This window comes from Salvelinus namaycush, chromosome 31 (assembly GCF_016432855.1).
Source record: "Salvelinus namaycush isolate Seneca chromosome 31, SaNama_1.0, whole genome shotgun sequence".
NCBI classification, from domain to species: domain Eukaryota; kingdom Metazoa; phylum Chordata; class Actinopteri; order Salmoniformes; family Salmonidae; genus Salvelinus; species Salvelinus namaycush.
The window spans coordinates 18797792-18814543 of NC_052337.1; the positions used below are offsets into that span (position 1 = coordinate 18797792).

General features: G+C 43.4%; 1 protein-coding gene across 3 annotated transcripts in view; it reads left to right on the forward strand.

The window, feature by feature from the left end:
* nek6 (NIMA-related kinase 6) overlaps positions 1-16752 on the forward strand; it is a 78692-nt gene that overhangs the window by 47690 nt on the left and 14250 nt on the right. For all 3 annotated transcript variants that reach the window (XM_038970026.1, XM_038970025.1, XM_038970027.1), the window contains 3 exons: positions 5143-5253; positions 6998-7106; positions 13462-13569. In XM_038970026.1, the coding sequence (XP_038825954.1) occupies positions 5143-5253; positions 6998-7106; positions 13462-13569 (328 nt within the window). The remainder of the gene's footprint in view (positions 1-5142; positions 5254-6997; positions 7107-13461; positions 13570-16752) is intronic.

Consider the following 16752-nt stretch of genomic DNA (forward strand, 5'->3'; position numbering starts at 1 on the left):
ATATGTGTTGTTTCAAAGTTTTGATGTCTTCATTATTATGCTACAATGTCTAAAATAGTAAAAATAAATAAGTGTGTCCAAAAACTTTGACTGGTACTGTATATATCACACACACGCACGCACGCACGCACGCACGCACGCACGCACGCGCGCACACACACACACACACACACACACACACACACACACACACACACACACACACACACACACACACACACACACTTATGCACACCTGTGTTTGGAGTATCGTTAAGTGCGTATAGTCCTCCGTCTGTTCACGTGTGTGTGTTACTCTTTGTCATTGTACGGGATCAAAGAGAGCCTCTGTTCTGACACTCCAAGTGTGTTTGCTGTCATCTCACGCTGGCTGTGAAGCTCTGTTTAGAGTCGAGTGTGTGTGTGTGTGCGTTTATGTCATCGCAAGGTGTGGAGGAGGGACAGCCACAGAAAAAGCCATGAGAGGATGAGAAAGAAAGAGAGGGAGAAGAAAAAGGAGGGAAGGAGGGAGGTGGCCCTGTCAGGTCCTTGATCCCGCCCGCCTGTCAATGCCGCCTGTCACTTTAACGACCCGTCAAATCACACGCCCCATCTGCTGCTTGTAACGCCTCCCGGAGTGATTGGCGGCTGCGCTGGCAGTTGGGGTTTTACGGTGGCATAAATTAAAGTGGTTTGTTGTCATCATCATCAGGGGTGACATTTGTTTTGGTGCAGCGTGCGAGGCGGCCGGGCGGTAAAGTGGAGTTTATGACAGGGACTTGAAGTGTGCATCTGTGGGCAGAGACCCCTGTCAGGAAGAGTGGGTCAGATTAGCATACAAGAAGACTGACAGTGTGTGTGTGTGTGTGTGTGTGTGTGTGTGTGTGTGTGTGTGTGTGTCTGTCGTGATAAAGGAGTACATCACAACCAGTGCTTAATTTGAGGATCCGGCACCTCTCAGTTTTGGACTATTTCGTTCCGGAACCTATTTGACTCCTCTGTAATTCTCCTGCCCCTAAAGAACATAATGTGAAAACGTACCTGATATTCTAAGAATTGCGCAACATTGTAGCTAGCCTATATAGACCAACTCGTGGCCATTGTTGGTGTGATTGTTGTGATTTCTTGAACTGCATTGTTGGCTAAGGGCTTGTAAGTAAGCATTTCACGGTAAGGTCTACACCTGTTGTATTCGGCGCATGTGACAAATAACATTTGATTTGAGATAGGCTTCTGGCACAAGCTTATCGGCCATCGACTGTGAGTGAGCTGCGCATCATTGGGTGAGTCAGTGAAATTGGAAAGCTTTTTTTAGGACTAGAACTTCCTCCTCATACAGTACAATATGTGTCTCCACACTCCTAGGTCTAGCCTATTGATGGTTTTAAGACCAGGTCGTTTTTATTGATCCCAGATTCACTCAGTTTGTTAGTGTCGAAGTAGCCTGTCATTTCCATCATTTGTGCTGTATTAAAACATATTCTGCTAAAGTCTCCAGCCATCTAAAATGATGTAGCATTGCATGAAATGCATTTATAAAAGGCTACCATCCCCCCCCCCCCCCCCCCCCCCCCATGTTTGCAATTTCTGCAAGCTCCTCTACTCTACAGCTCTATTTTCTCTACTGCTCTATTTCAGCAAGAAAAAGTGATAATGAATGCGATGCTCTATTATAACGTTTTTTTTGTTATGCATTCCGGTACCTCTGAGCCCCCCAGGTCACCCCCCTACTCGGGCTCACTTTTTATTCCGGCACCTTCCAACTTCCAAATTAAACACTGATCACAACACACACTCTCACAAACACACACACACACACACACACACACACACACACACACACACACACACACACACACACACACACACACACACACACACACACACACACACACACAAACACACAAACACACACACACACACACACACACACACACACACACACACACACACACACACACACACACACACACACACACAGTATGATATATGAATATCTGTCTAGACACCTATTGATCCATATGGGGGGGGGGGTGTTTTAAGAGGCTAGCTAGCAGGGTCTAATGTGTTTAAGAGGCCGTATTGTACTGTACATGTGTGAAACAGGCCGAGAGATTCTTCATAACTAGCCAGCAGGCTCTAATGTGTTTTAAGAGGCTGTATAGTACAGTACAGTACATGTGTAAAACAGGCCGAGAGATACTTACTATCTAGCCAGCAGGCTGTAATCAGTGGTTAGGTTGCATTTCTGAGGAATGTTGTGTTGCTTTCCCGTGAAAAGCTTGCTTACGAGCTCTTCCCAACTAAGCAGAGTTTAAAAATAATAATAAACAGTTTTAATGAAATAAATACACAAGAGTTAAATAAAATACTGGAGAATGGAGCTACATACAGGGAATAGCAGTACCAGATCAATGTGGAGCTATATACAGGGAATACCAGATCAATGTGGAGCTACATACAGGGAATACCAGATCAATGTGGAGCTATATACAGGGAATACCAGTACCAGATCAATGTGGAGCTACATACAAGGAGTACCAGTACCAGATCAATGTGGAGCTATATACAGGGAATACCAGTACCAGATCAATGTGGAGCTACATACAGGGAGTACCAGTACCAGATCAATGTGGATCTATATACAGGGAATACCAGTACCAGATCAATGTGGAGCTATATACAGGGAGTACCTGTACCACATCAATGTGGAGCTATATACAGGGAGTACCTGTACCACATCAATGTGGAGCTATATACAGGGAGTACCAGTACCACATCAATGTGGAGCTCCATACAGGGAGTACCAGTACCAGATCAATGTGGAGCTACATACAAGGAGTACCAGTACCAGATCAATGTGGAGCTATATACAGGGAATACCAGATCAATGTGGAGCTACATACAAGGAGTACCAGTACCAGATCAATGTGGAGCTATATACAGGGAGTACCTGTACCACATCAATGTGGAGCTATATACAGGGAGTACCTGTACCACATCAATGTGGAGCTATATACAGGGAGTACCAGTACCACATCAATGTGGAGCTCCATACAGGGAGTACCAGTACCAGATCAATGTGGAGCTACATACAGGGAATACCAGTACCAGATCAATGTGGAGCTACATACAGGGAATACCAGTACCAGATCAATGTGGAGCTATATACAGGGAATACCAGTACCAGATCAATGTGGAGCTATATACAGGGAATACCAGTACCAGATCAATGTGGAGCTACATACAGGGAGTACCAGTACCAGATCAATGTGGATCTATATACAGGGAATACCAGTACCAGATCAATGTGGAGCTATATACAGGGAATACCAGTACCAGATCAATGTGGAGCTATATACAGGGAGTACCAGTACCAGATCAATGTGGAGCTACATACAGGGAATACCAGAACCAGATCAATGTGGAGCTACATACAGGGAATAGCAGTACCAGATCAATGTGGAGCTACATACAAGGAGTACCAGAACCAGATCAATGTGCAGGGGTACAAGGTATTTGAGGTAGATATGTACATTAAGGCAGGGTAAAAGTGACTAGGCATTAGGAGAGAATAATAATAATTATAATAGTAATAGTAATAATAATAATAATGAGAGTAAAATAACCAACAGATTAGCAGCAGTAAATGTAAAACTGTGTGAGTGTATGTAGTGTATGTAGTGTATGTGATTGTGTGGGAGTTATGTGTGGGAGTGTCGATGTAGTGTGTGTGTGTGAGTTTGTCTAACCATTTAATTAACTTATTTAGCAGTCAGGCTATTCTCATGGCTTGGGGGTAGAAGCTGTCTCAGAGTCTGTTGGTCATTTGACTCTATACGAACGAAGAGAGGACACACACACACACACACACACACACACACATACACACACACACACACACACACACACACACACACACACACACACACACACACACACACACACACACACACACACACACACGTAAATCATGTGCACAGGCTCACGGACCAACACTATATCTTCACACGATTACACTTACCCGGACGCTCACACACACACACACCCGTAGGTGAGATTGCTATAGTATGATCCTGTTTTCCTATCCCACCCATACGCTTCAGGGATTTCTGAGTGATGTACAGTGGGGCAAAAAAGTATTTAGTCAGCCACCAATTGTGCAAGTTCTCCCACTTAAAAAGATGAGAGAGGCCTGTAATTTTCATCATAGGTAAAAATCCAGAAAATCACATTGTAGGATTTTTAATGAATTTATTTGCAAATTATGGTGGAAAATAAGTATTTGGTCAATAACAAAAGTTTATCTCAATACTTTGTTATATACCTTTTGTTGGCAATGACAGAGGTCAAACGTTTTCTGTAAGTCTTCACAAGGTTTTCACACACTGTTGCTGGTATTTTGGCCCATTCCTCCATGCAGATCTCCTCTAGAGCAGTGATGTTTTGGGGCTGTTGCTGGGCAACACGGACTTTCAACTCCCTCCAAAGATTTTCTATGGGGTTGAGATCTGGAGACTGGCTAGGCCACTCCAGGACCTTGAAATGCTTCTTACGAAGCCACTCTTTCGTTGCCCGGGCGGTGTGTTTGGGATCATTGTCATGCTGAAAGACCCAGCCACGTTTCATCTTCAATGCCCTTGCTGATGGTAGGCTTTGTTACTTTGGTCCCAGCTCTCTGCAGGTCATTCACTAGGTCCCCCCGTGTGGTTCTGGGATTTTTGCTCACCGTTCTTGTGATCATTTTGACCCCACGGGGTGAGATCTTGCGTGGAGCCCCAGATCGAGGGAGATTATCAGTTGTCTTGTATGTCTTCCATTTCCTAATAATTGCTCCCACAGTTGATTTCTTCAAACCAATTGTCATTATTACAAATAAACAAATAAAATAATCGTCCGATTAATCGCTATCGTCTTTTTTTGGCCCTCCAATAATCGGTATCGGTATCGGCATTGAACAATCATAATCGGTCGACCTCTAGTACTGTGACTATATTTGTCCAGGGGGGACATGTTAATACATTTGAGTGAGGACAACAAGACATGTTAACCTTGTCTAACTGGAACAGTTTGGTTCATCTGATTTGAGATAGAAAACTCCACCTTCTCAAACAGACATGACTGTAGAACCTGAACTGGCATGCTGTTTTCTTCTCCTCACAGCATTTGAACCACCCCAACGTGATCAAGTACCTGGACTCCTTCATCGAGGACAACGAGCTCAACATCTTGCTGGAGCTGGCGGATGCCGGCGACCTCTCTCAGATGATCAAGGTGAGAGGTCAGACACCGACTGGTCACTGGTGGCTGGTCTCAGGTGGTGCATGGCAGGATGAGGCTAAACCTTCAGGGGTTTGAATAACATCCCCCTGGCTCGTCTGCTGGGATGGACAGGGCCAGGAGAGAGAGAGTGGGAGTGGGGAGAGGGGGGATGTGTGTGTGTGTGTGTGAGAGAGACAGAGATCTGGGGAGAGGAGAAAGAGAGAGAGATGAAGAGAGAGCGATAGACCAGGGGAGAGAGATGAGAAGAGTCCCCCAGGCTCTGACAGCCTGCTCTGACAGACACAACCTCTCCTTAGCCTCTCTGTACCTCCACCAGCCTGACGCTGTCACGCCCCATCACACAAACACACACACACACACACACACACACACACACACACACACACACACACACACACACACACACACACACACACACACACACACACACACACACACACACACAAAGATGCACATAAAAACATATATCCTCCACACAATCGCTTTCCTCATCTCTCCACCTTTCCCTCTCCGCATCTGTTTGTCTCTACCTCATCTCTCTTTTTTCCTCTCCTCGTCTCTCTCTTTCCTCTCCTCGTCTCTCTTTTTCCTCTCCTCGTTTCTCTTTTTCCTCTCCTCGTCTCTCTTTTTTTCCTCTCCTCGTCTCTTTTTCCTCTCCTCGTCTCTTTTCCCTCTCCTCGTCTCTTTTCCCTCTCCTCGTCTCTCTCTTTCCTCTCCTCGTCTCTCTTTTTCCTCCCCTCGTCTCTCTTTCCTCTCCCCGTCTCTCTTATTTCCTCTCCTCGTCTCTCTTTCCTCCCCCCGTCTCTCTTATTTCCTCTCCTCGTCTCTCTCTTTTTCCTCTCCTCGTCTCTCTCTTTTTCCTCTCCTCGTCTCTCTTTCCTCTCCTCGTCATTCTTTCCTCTTTTCGTCTCTCTTTCCTCTCCTTGTCTCTCTTTCCTCTCCTTGTCTCTCTTTCCTCTCTTTCTTCTCCTCGTCTCTCTTTCCTCTGCCTTTTCTTCTTAACCTTGCTTGTTCCTCATCTTGTCCTCTCCTTGTCCGTCTGTCTTCTTCTATCCTCTCGTTCCCAAAAAGTTTAAATCCCAAACTGATCCCTTTTCCATCTTCAGTTTGACTTTATTGTTGTCTTATCTTTTTAAGGCATCATTATAATGATGTACAAAGAGATTCCTAATTCCAAGCTCTCAATTCAACCGATATGCAGATCACAGTCAAAAACATCTTGCTGGCGGCAAATGTCCTTGTAATTAAAAAAGGTGTTTTATTCCAAAAAACCTGAAGAAGTTTGGGGGATGGAAAAAAAGTTGAAAGAAAATACTAACATTTGTTGTTTTGGGGCATTAAACAAAGTTTTGGCAGTTTAATTAGCCATATTATTGTTAATTAGGTGCTTGGCTCTGTGCGCTGGCAGTGTCAACTCTCGTTAGGCTACCTCTCCCAAATGGCTTCTCATTACACACTCAAATACAGGGTAAATGGTAATGCACAGATTCATTCTTTAGATGTTCCGCACCGTTTTGGGGGCTGTCTGACATTGAATCAGGGGGTTTTGAGGCGAGTGTGTGTGTGCACTTGTTAGGGAGAGAGGGAAGGCAGTGTGTGTGTTTGTGGGATGTGTGTGGGTGCGCGCGCGCGTGTGTGTGTGTGTGTGTGTGTTGGAGAGAGAGAGAGAGAATCCAGGCTTTACTCACAGCTCTGTTTCTGTCTATTTTCCTAACTTCTCCTCTCTCTCTCGCAGCACTTTAAGAAGAAGAGGCGGCTCATCCCAGAGAGGACAATATGGAAATATTTTGTCCAGCTGTGCAGTGCCCTGGAGCACATGCACTCCCGTAGAGTCATGCACCGCGGTAAACAACCACTTTCATTAACTCCTCTTCCTCTCTCACTTCTTAACTTCGTTCTTCTCTATTACATTTTTTTCTCTAATCCCCCTTTCCGTTTCCCCCTTTTTAATCAGTCCCACCTTTCCTCTCCCCCCTCTCCCCTTCTCTCAATCTACACCTACACTGGCAGCTTCATTAAATAGTACCCGCAAAAAACCAGTCTCAACGTCAACAGTGAAGAGGCGACTGCGGGATGCTGGCCTTCTAGGCAGAAAAATCCGTATCTCAGACTGGCCAATGAAATAAAATATTAAGATGGGCAAAAGAACACAGTCACTGGACAGAGGAACTCTGCCTAGAAGGCCAGCATCCCGGAGTCGCCTCTTCACTGTTGACGTTGAGACTGGTGTTTTGCAGGTACTATGTAATGAAACTGCCAGTTGAGGACTTGTGAGGCATCTTTTTCTCAAACTAGACACTCTAATGTACTTGTCCTCTTGCTCAGTTGTGCACCGGGGCCTCCCACTCCTCTTTCTATTCTGGTTAGGGCAGTTTGAGCTGTTCTGTGAAGGGAGTAGTACACAGCGTTGTACGAGATCTTCAGTTTCTTGGCCATTTCTCGCATGGAATAGCCTTCATTTCTCAGAACAAGAATAGACTGATGAGTTTCAGAAGAAAGTTCTTTGTTTCTGGCCATTTTGAGCCTGTAATCGAACCCACAAATGCTGTTGTTGATCATTAGAAAAAGGGGTTTTTAATGATCAATTAGCCTTTTAAAATTATAAACTTGGATTAGCTAACACAACGTGCCATTGGAACACAGGAGTGATGGTTGCTGATAATGGGCCTCTTAACGCCTATGTAGATATTCCATTCAAAATCAGCCATTTCCAGCTACAATAGTAATTTACAACGTTAACAATGTCTACACTATATTTCGGATTAATTTTAGGTTATTTTAATGGACAAAAAATGTGCTTTTCTTTCAAAAACAAGGACATTTCTAAGTGACCCCGAACTTTTGAATGGTAGTGTATAAATCTGATAATTTCAAGACGTATGCAAAAACATTCCTTTACATATCTAGACATGGCAACAACTCAACATTCTACAACAATGCATCTTAAAATGCGCATCTATAAACACATGAAAAACTAAGTAAAATGTAAACAATATTTTGGGTTACTCATGTTGGATATTGTGACCAATGATGTGAATAAATTCTTGATGACCCGACAGGGGGCGCTGTATTGAAGCCGCCGCGCAGCCATCTTGGTACTCCTCAATAGTAAAAAATATTTTGGAAGCTATAGAAATGCATGTATTAATGTCTACATTCATTTTTGACACATTTATTCTATTACAAACACCTCAATGCATACTTTTAAATTATATTATGTGAGATAAACAACAATCATTTCCTTAAAGTATATTATTTTAGAGAGTACTAATGTTACTTTCCCCACTACAACAAAAAAATACTTAAATAAATGTAATTGAATTGAAGTACTGTGGAATTCCATTAATTCCTATGGAGGACTGCAACTACAGTCGTGGCCAAAAGTTTTGAGAATGACACAAATATACATTTTCACAAAGTCTGCTGCCTCAGTTTGTATGATGGCAATTTGCATATACTCCAGAATGTTATGAAGAGTGATCAGATGAATTGCAATTAATTACAAAGTCCCTCTTTGCCATGCAAATGAACTGAATCCCCCAAAAACATTTCCACTGCATTTCAGCCCTGCTACGTCCTGACCATAGAAAGCCTTTATTTTCTATGGTAGAGTAGGTCAGGGCGTGACTGGGGGGTTGTTCTAGTTTATATTTTCTATGTGGGCTTCTAGGTTTATTTTCAATGTTGGTGATTTGTATGATTCCCAATTAGAGGCCGCTGGTTATCGTTGTCTCTAATTGGGGATCATACTTAAGCAGCATTTTTTCCACCTGTGGGTTATGGGATATTGTTTATGTTTAGTTGCCTGTTAGCACTGCATTGTCGTCACGGTTCGTTTATTCTTTATTTGTTTTGTCTTTGCTTAAGTTTCACTTTATTCATGAAAATTATGTGGAACTCTACGTACTTGGTCCGACATTCATTATTACGAACATCATGTCAGTGATTCTCTCGTTAACACAGGTGTGAGTGTTGACGAGGACAAGGCTGGAGATCACTGTCATGCTGATTGAGTTCGAATAACAGACTGGAAGCTTCAAAAGGAGGGTGGTGCTTAGAATCATTGTTCTTCCTCTGTCAACCATGGTTACCTGGAAGGAAACACGTGCCGTCATCATTGCTTTGCACAAAAAGGGCTTCACAGGCAAGGATATTGCTGCCAGTAAGATTGCACCTAAATCAACCATTTATCGGATCATCAAGAACTTCAAGGAGAGCGGTTCAATTGTTGTGAAGAAGGCTTAAGGGCGCCCAAGAAAGTCCAGCAAGCACCAGGACCGTCTCCTAAAGTTGATTCAGCTGCGTGATTGGGGCACCACCAGTGCAGAGCTTGCTCAGGAATGGCAGTAGGCAAGTGTGAGTGCATTTGCACGCACAGTGAGGCGAAGACTTCTGGAGGATGACCTGGTGTCAAGAAGGGCAGCAAAGAAGCCACTTCTCTCCAGGAAAAACATCAGGGACAGACTGATATTCTGCAAAAGGTACAGGGATTGGACTGCTGAGGACTGGGGTAAAGTCATTTTCTCTGATGAATCCCCTTTCCCCTTTCCGGGGCATCCGGAAAAAAGCTTGTCCGGAGAAGACAAGGTGAGCGCTACCATCAGTCCTGTGTCATGCCAACAGTAAAGCATCCTGAGACCATTCATGTGTGGGGTTGCTTCTCAGCCAAGGGAGTGGGCTCACTCACAATTTTGCCTAAGAACACAGCCATGAATAAAGAATGGTACCAACACATCCTCTGAGAGCAACTTCTCCCAACCATCCAGGAACAGTTTGGTGACAAACAATGCCTTTTCCAGCATGATGGAGCACCTTGCCCCAAAGGCAAAAGTGATAACTAAGTGGTTCGGGGAACAAAACATCGATATTTTGGGTCCATGGCCAGGAAACTCCCCAGACCTTAATCCCATTGAGAACTTGTGGTCAATCCTCAAGAGGCAGGTGGACAAACAAAAACCCACAAATTCTGACAAACTCCAAGCATTGATTATACAAGAATGGGCTGCCATCAGTCAGGATGTGGCCCAGAAGTTAATTGACAGCATGCCAGGGCGGATTGCAGAGGTCTTGAAAAAGAAGGGTCAACACTGCAAATATTGACTCTTTGCATCAACTTCATGTATTTGTCAATAAAAGACTTTGACACTTATGAAATGCTTGTAATTATACTTCAGTATTCCATAGTAACATCTGACAAAAATATCTAAAGACATCGAAGCAGCAAACTTTGTTGAAATTAATATTTGTGTCATTCTCAAAACTTTTGGCCACGACTGTATTGGGGAGTGTCAATATGGCCGACCGGTGGCTTCAAAGCCTTTCATTGGCCAATACATAGCATCAGCAATCCAGGGTTTATATACATCATTGGTTGTGAGTTTTAATTTTTATTTCACCTTTATTTAACCAGGTAGGCCAGTTGAGAACAAGTTCTCATTTACAACTGTGACCTGGCCAAGATAAAGAAAAGCAGTGCGACACATACAACAACACAGAGTTACACATGGAATAAACAAACATACAGTCAATAATACAATAGAAAAAGTCTATATACAATGTGTGCAAATGAGGTAGGACAATGGAGGTAAGGCAATAAATAGGCCATAGTGGCAAAATAATTACAATATAGCAATTAAACACTGGAGTGATAGATGTGCAGAAGATGAGTGTGCAAGTAGAGATACTGGGGTGAAAAATAAATCAAATAAATAACAGTATGGGGATGAGGTAGTTGGATGGGCTATTTACAGATGAGCTATTTACAGGTGCAGTGATCTGTGAGCTGCTCTGACAGCTGGTGCTTAAAGCTTGTGAGGGAGATATGAGTCTCCAGCTTCAGTGATTTTTGCAGTTCGTTCCAGTCACTGACAGCAAAGAACTGGAAGGAAAGGCGGCCAAATGAGGAATTGGCTTTGGGGGTGACCAGTGAAATATACCTGCTGGAGCGCGTGCTACGGGTGGGTGCTGCTATGGTGACCAGTAAGCTGAGATAAGGCGGGGCTTTACCTAGCAAAGACTTATAGATGACCTGGAGCCAGTGGGCTTGGCGACGAATATGAAGCGAGGGCCAGCCAACGAGAGCATACAGGTCGCAGTGGTGGGTAGTATATCGGGCTTTGGTGACAAAACAGATGGCACTGTGATAGACTGCATCCAATTTGCTGAGTAGAGTGTTGGAAGCTATTTTGTAAATAACATCGCCGAAGTCAAGGATCGGTAGGATAGTCAGTTTTACGAGGGTATGTTTGGCAGCATGAGTGAAGGATGCTTGGTTGCGAAATAGGAAGCCAATTCTAGTTTTAATTTTGGATTTGAGATGCTTAATGTGAGTCTGGAAGGAGAGTTTACAGTCTAACCAGACACCTAGGTATTTGTAGTTGTCCACATATTCTGTCAGAACCGTCCAAAGTAGTGATGCTGGACGGGCGGGCAGGTGTGGGCAGCGATCGGTTGAAGAGCATGGTTTAGTTTTACTTGCATTTAAGAGCAGTTGTAGGCCACGGAAGGAGAGTTGTATGGCATTGAAGCTCGTCTGGAGGTTAGTTAACACGGTGTCTAAAGAAGGGCCAGAAGTATACAGAATGGTGTCGTCTGCGTAGAGGTGGGTCAGAGAATCACCAGCAGAAAGAGCGACATCATTGATGTATACAGAGAAAAGAGTCGGCCCGAGGATTGAACCCTGTGGCACCCCCATAGAGACTGCCAGAGGTCCGGACAGCAGGCCCTCCGATTTGACACTGAACTCTGTCTGAGAAGTAGTTGGTGAACAAGGCAAGGCAGTCATTTGAGAAACCAAGGCTGTTGAGTCTGCCGATAAGAATGTGGTGATTGACAGAGTCGAAAGCCTTGGCCAGGTCGATGAATACAGCTGCACAGTATTGTCTCTTATCGATGGCGGTTATGATATCGTTTAGGACCTTGAGCGTTGCTGAGGTGCACCCATAACCAGCTCGGAAACCAGATTGCATAGCGGAGAAGGTACGGTGGGATTCGAAATGTTTGGTGATCTGTTTGTCAGATTGGCTTGCGAAGACCTTAGAAAGGCAGGGTAGGATAGATATAGGTCTGTAGCAGTTTGGGTCTAGAGTGTCTCCCCCTTTGAAGAGGGGGATGACCACGGCAGCTTTCCAATCTTTGGGGATCCCAGACGATACGAAAGAGAGATTGAACAGGCTAGTAATAGGGGTTGCAACAATTTCGGCGGATAATTTTAGAAAGAGAGGGTCCAGATTGTCTAGCCCGGCTGAATTGTTTGGGTCCAGATTTCTTTTCCACAACTGCATGGGTTGTTTGACCCTGAACTAAAAGACATAGCTCAGGTATTTAACAAGGGAAATTGGTTGCAGGTGTGCTCATAGCGTAGAGATGGAAAGAGGACTCTAGTGCCCAAAAGCCTGTATTAGTATGGGCAGCGCCATGCTTCTACACCTGCATTGCTTGCTGTTTGGGGTTTTAGGCTGGGTTTCTGTACAGCACTTTGAGATATTAGCTGATGTACGAAGGGCTATATAAAATAAACTTGATTTGATTTGACATAGAGGACTGATACGTTGCGATATTTATACATTTCTATGGCTCAGAGGTGCCTGCAGTAAAAGGGACAGTTAACCAAAAAGTGAAATGAAAGGAAAGTTAACTAAAAAGCATTTTCTACATACACCAGTGTCCTACACACCACAGAGCCCCACACACCACAGTGACCTACACACACCACAGTGCCCTACACACACACCACAGTTCCCCACACACACCACAGTTCCCCACTCACACCACAGTTCCCCACTCACACCACAGTTCCCCACTCACACCACTGTGCCCCACACACCACAGTGCCCCACAGTGCTCCACACACCACAGTGCTCCACAAACCACAGTACCCTACACACACCACAGTACCCCACACACACCACAGTACACCACACACACCACAGTACCCCACACCCACCACAGTGCCCTACACACCATCAAGGGAAAAGTGTTGCCATAGCCGACTATACCAAAGTCAACTGCCAGTGCACAGACCTGAGGTTGAGAAACACTGACCTAGGACATTGATTGAATTTGATAATTTGAAATGCTCCTAAAACTACCATGCCAATGCAGAGAACTTAGATGTCGTACATATATAAACCCAGTATTGTTAACAGCCACAGCTACCTTGATAAATAACATGAACTGTTTTCTCTTTCTTTGAGACAGACATCAAGCCAGCCAACGTGTTCATCACTGCTACAGGAGAGGTGAAGCTGGGAGACCTGGGACTGGGACGCTTCTTCAGCTCCAAGACTACCGCCGCACACTCCCTAGGTAACACACACACACACAGAAACAGAAACAATCATACACAGGAACACACACAGGAAAGTACACACAAACGCAAAAGAACACACACGGTATCTCATTGAAAAACACAAAAAAATGCCTGAGACAGGCATTTGAATTCAGTAAACATCTACACACTGTACAGAAAGGACACACACACAACTCCTCTAACAGTCGTGGGCCTATGGCAAGTGACTGCGCTATAGTCAACTGATTTGGCACACATAAACGCACACACACACACATATTTACTCTACGTTGTTCATGTATTTCACATAACCTCATGACCATAAACAGTCTTCAGTGGTGTTATGTGGACTGTGTCAATCAGTGGAGGCTGCTGAGGGGAGAACAGCTCATAATAATGGTCAGAACAGAGCAAATGGAATGGCATCAAACACCTGGAAACCATGTGTTTGATGTATTTGATACCATTTCACTGACTCCTATCCAGTCATTACCACGAGCCCGTTCTCCCCAATTAAGATGTCCTGTGGTCTATGTGTGCATTCCATAGGAAGTGCACCCCTATATATAAAACTAACACAAATGTATGGTTGTATTGGACATGTGAGGCTTGCACTTCTATGTTTCTGTTACACAGTCGGAATCATCCAGAGAGTGGATCTCTCTTAGTTGGTCAGGATATCAATCCTGATAACATATCAACCCCTTATAACATACCCTGATAACATATCAACCCTGATATCATACCCTGATATCATACTGAACCTGATAACATACCGAACCCTGACAACATAACATACCCTGACAACATAACATACCCTGACAACATATCAACCCTGATAACATGGTCTTTAACCCATTAGATATTAATAAAGAGTAAATATAAACAATAAATATAATCATTGTGTTGATCCAGATTCAAATTTCCTGAGATTTACCAGAGATGAGTCTATCACTTGTGATTACTATAATGTTAAGCAATTTAACAACCTGTATAGCAATTGATCTAATTCCAAGACAAGCTTATTTTCTACCTTTCATTTGAACATTCGCAGTCTTCCTAAAAATCATGACCACCTTGTTCATTATCCGTCTTCTCTGAATCATTCCATTGTTGCCCTTTCAGAAACATGGTTGACTGAAGAGACAACCATGCTTTATGACTTGTCTCCTAATAATGGTGTTCACCACTGTACAACCTCAAGAGTGGGAGGAGGGGCCATTTTTGTTCATAAATGTTTTAAATTCTTTGTAAGAGAGGACCTCGCACTTACATCTGATAACATTGATGTTGAATCTCTTTTCATAGAAATTCCCTCCTGTTCATTTTTTGGAAGTAAAAAGTGGTAATTACATGCATCTATTGGCCACCCGATTCTAACATTGGTAGATTCATGGATATCCTTGCATCAACTTTGGATTTCATTAACAATTAAAATAAAATGTGTTTTCTATTGGGTGATTACAACAAACTTATTTAAAAGTGAGAACCACTCACTGACATCTGACTTTTTGAATATTTTATCTGTATCTCCTCATCTACAGTTGAAGTTGGAAGTTTACATACACTTAGGTTTCAACCCAAGACATCTCTTGCCTTAGGTTCCAATATACAATACATGACAATCTATTACATTACATGAAGATCATATTGTAATTTTTCCTATAGAGTGCTGTAATGCATTTTAATTGTCAGCCATAGGGTACAGTTGAAGTCGGAAGTTTACATACACTTAGGTTGGAGTCATTAAAACTCGTTTTTCAACCACTCCACAAATTTCTTGTTAACAAACTATAGTTTTGGCAAGTCGGTTAGGTTAGGACATCTACTTTGTTCATTACACAAGTAATTTTTCCAACAATTGTTTACAGACAGATTATTTAACTTATAATTATCTGTATCACAATTCCATAGGTGAAAGGTTTACATACACTAAGCTGACTGTGCCTTTAAACAGCTTGGAAAATTCCAGAAAATTATGTCATGGCTTTAGAAGCTTCTGATAGGCTAATTGACATCATGTGAGTCAATTGGGGGTGTACCTGTGGATGTATTTCAAGGCCTACCTTCAAACTCAGTGCCTCTTTGCTTAACATCATGGGAAAATCAAAAGAAATCAGCCAAGAAGTCAGAAAAGAAATTGCAGACCTCCATAAGTCTGGTTCATCCTTGGGAGCAATTTCCAAACACCTGAAGGTACCACGTTCATCTGTACAAACAATAGTACGCAAGTATAAACACCATGGGACCACGCAGCCGTCATACCGCTCAGGAAGGAGACGCATTCTGTCTCCTAGAGATGAACGTACTTTGGTGCGAAAAGTGCAAATCAATCCTAGAACAACAGCAAAGGACCTTGTGAAGATGCTGGAGGAAACAGGTACAAAATGATCTACATCCACAGTAAAACAAGTTCTATATCGACATAACCTGAAAGGCCACTCAAGAAGGAAGAAGTCACAGCTCCAAAACCGCCATAAAAAAGCCAGACTCCGGTTTGCAACTGCACATGGGGACAAAGATCGTACTTTTTGGAGAAATTTCCTCTGGTCTGATAAAACAAAAATAGAACTGTTTGGCCATAATGACCATCGTTATGTTTGGAGGAAAAAGGGGGAGACTTGCAAGCCAAAGGACACCATCCCAACCGTGAAGCATGGGGGTGGCAGCATCATGTTGTGGGGGTGCTTTGCTGCAGGAGGGACTGGTGCACTTCACAAAATAGATGGCATCATGAGGTTGGAAAATTATGTGGATATATTGAAACAACATCTCAAGACATCAGTCAGGAAGTTAAAGCTTGGTCGCAAATGGGTCTTCCAAATGGACAATGACCCCAAGCACACTTCCAAAGTTGTGGTAAAATGGCTTAAGGACAACAAGGTCAAGGTATTGGAGTGGCCATCACAAAGCCCTAACCTCAATCCTATAGAACATTTGTGGGCAGAACTGAAAAAGCGTGTGCGAGCAAGGAGGCCTTACAAACCTGACTCAGTTACACCAGCTCTGTCAGGAAGAATGGGCCAAAATTCACCCAACTTATTGTGGGAAGCTTGTGGAAATGCTACCCGAAACGTTTGACCCAAGTTAAACAATTTAAAGGCAATGCTACCAAATACGAATTGAGTGCATGTACACTTCTGCCCACTGGGAATGTGATGAAAGAAATAAAAGCTGAAATCATTCTCTACTATTATTCT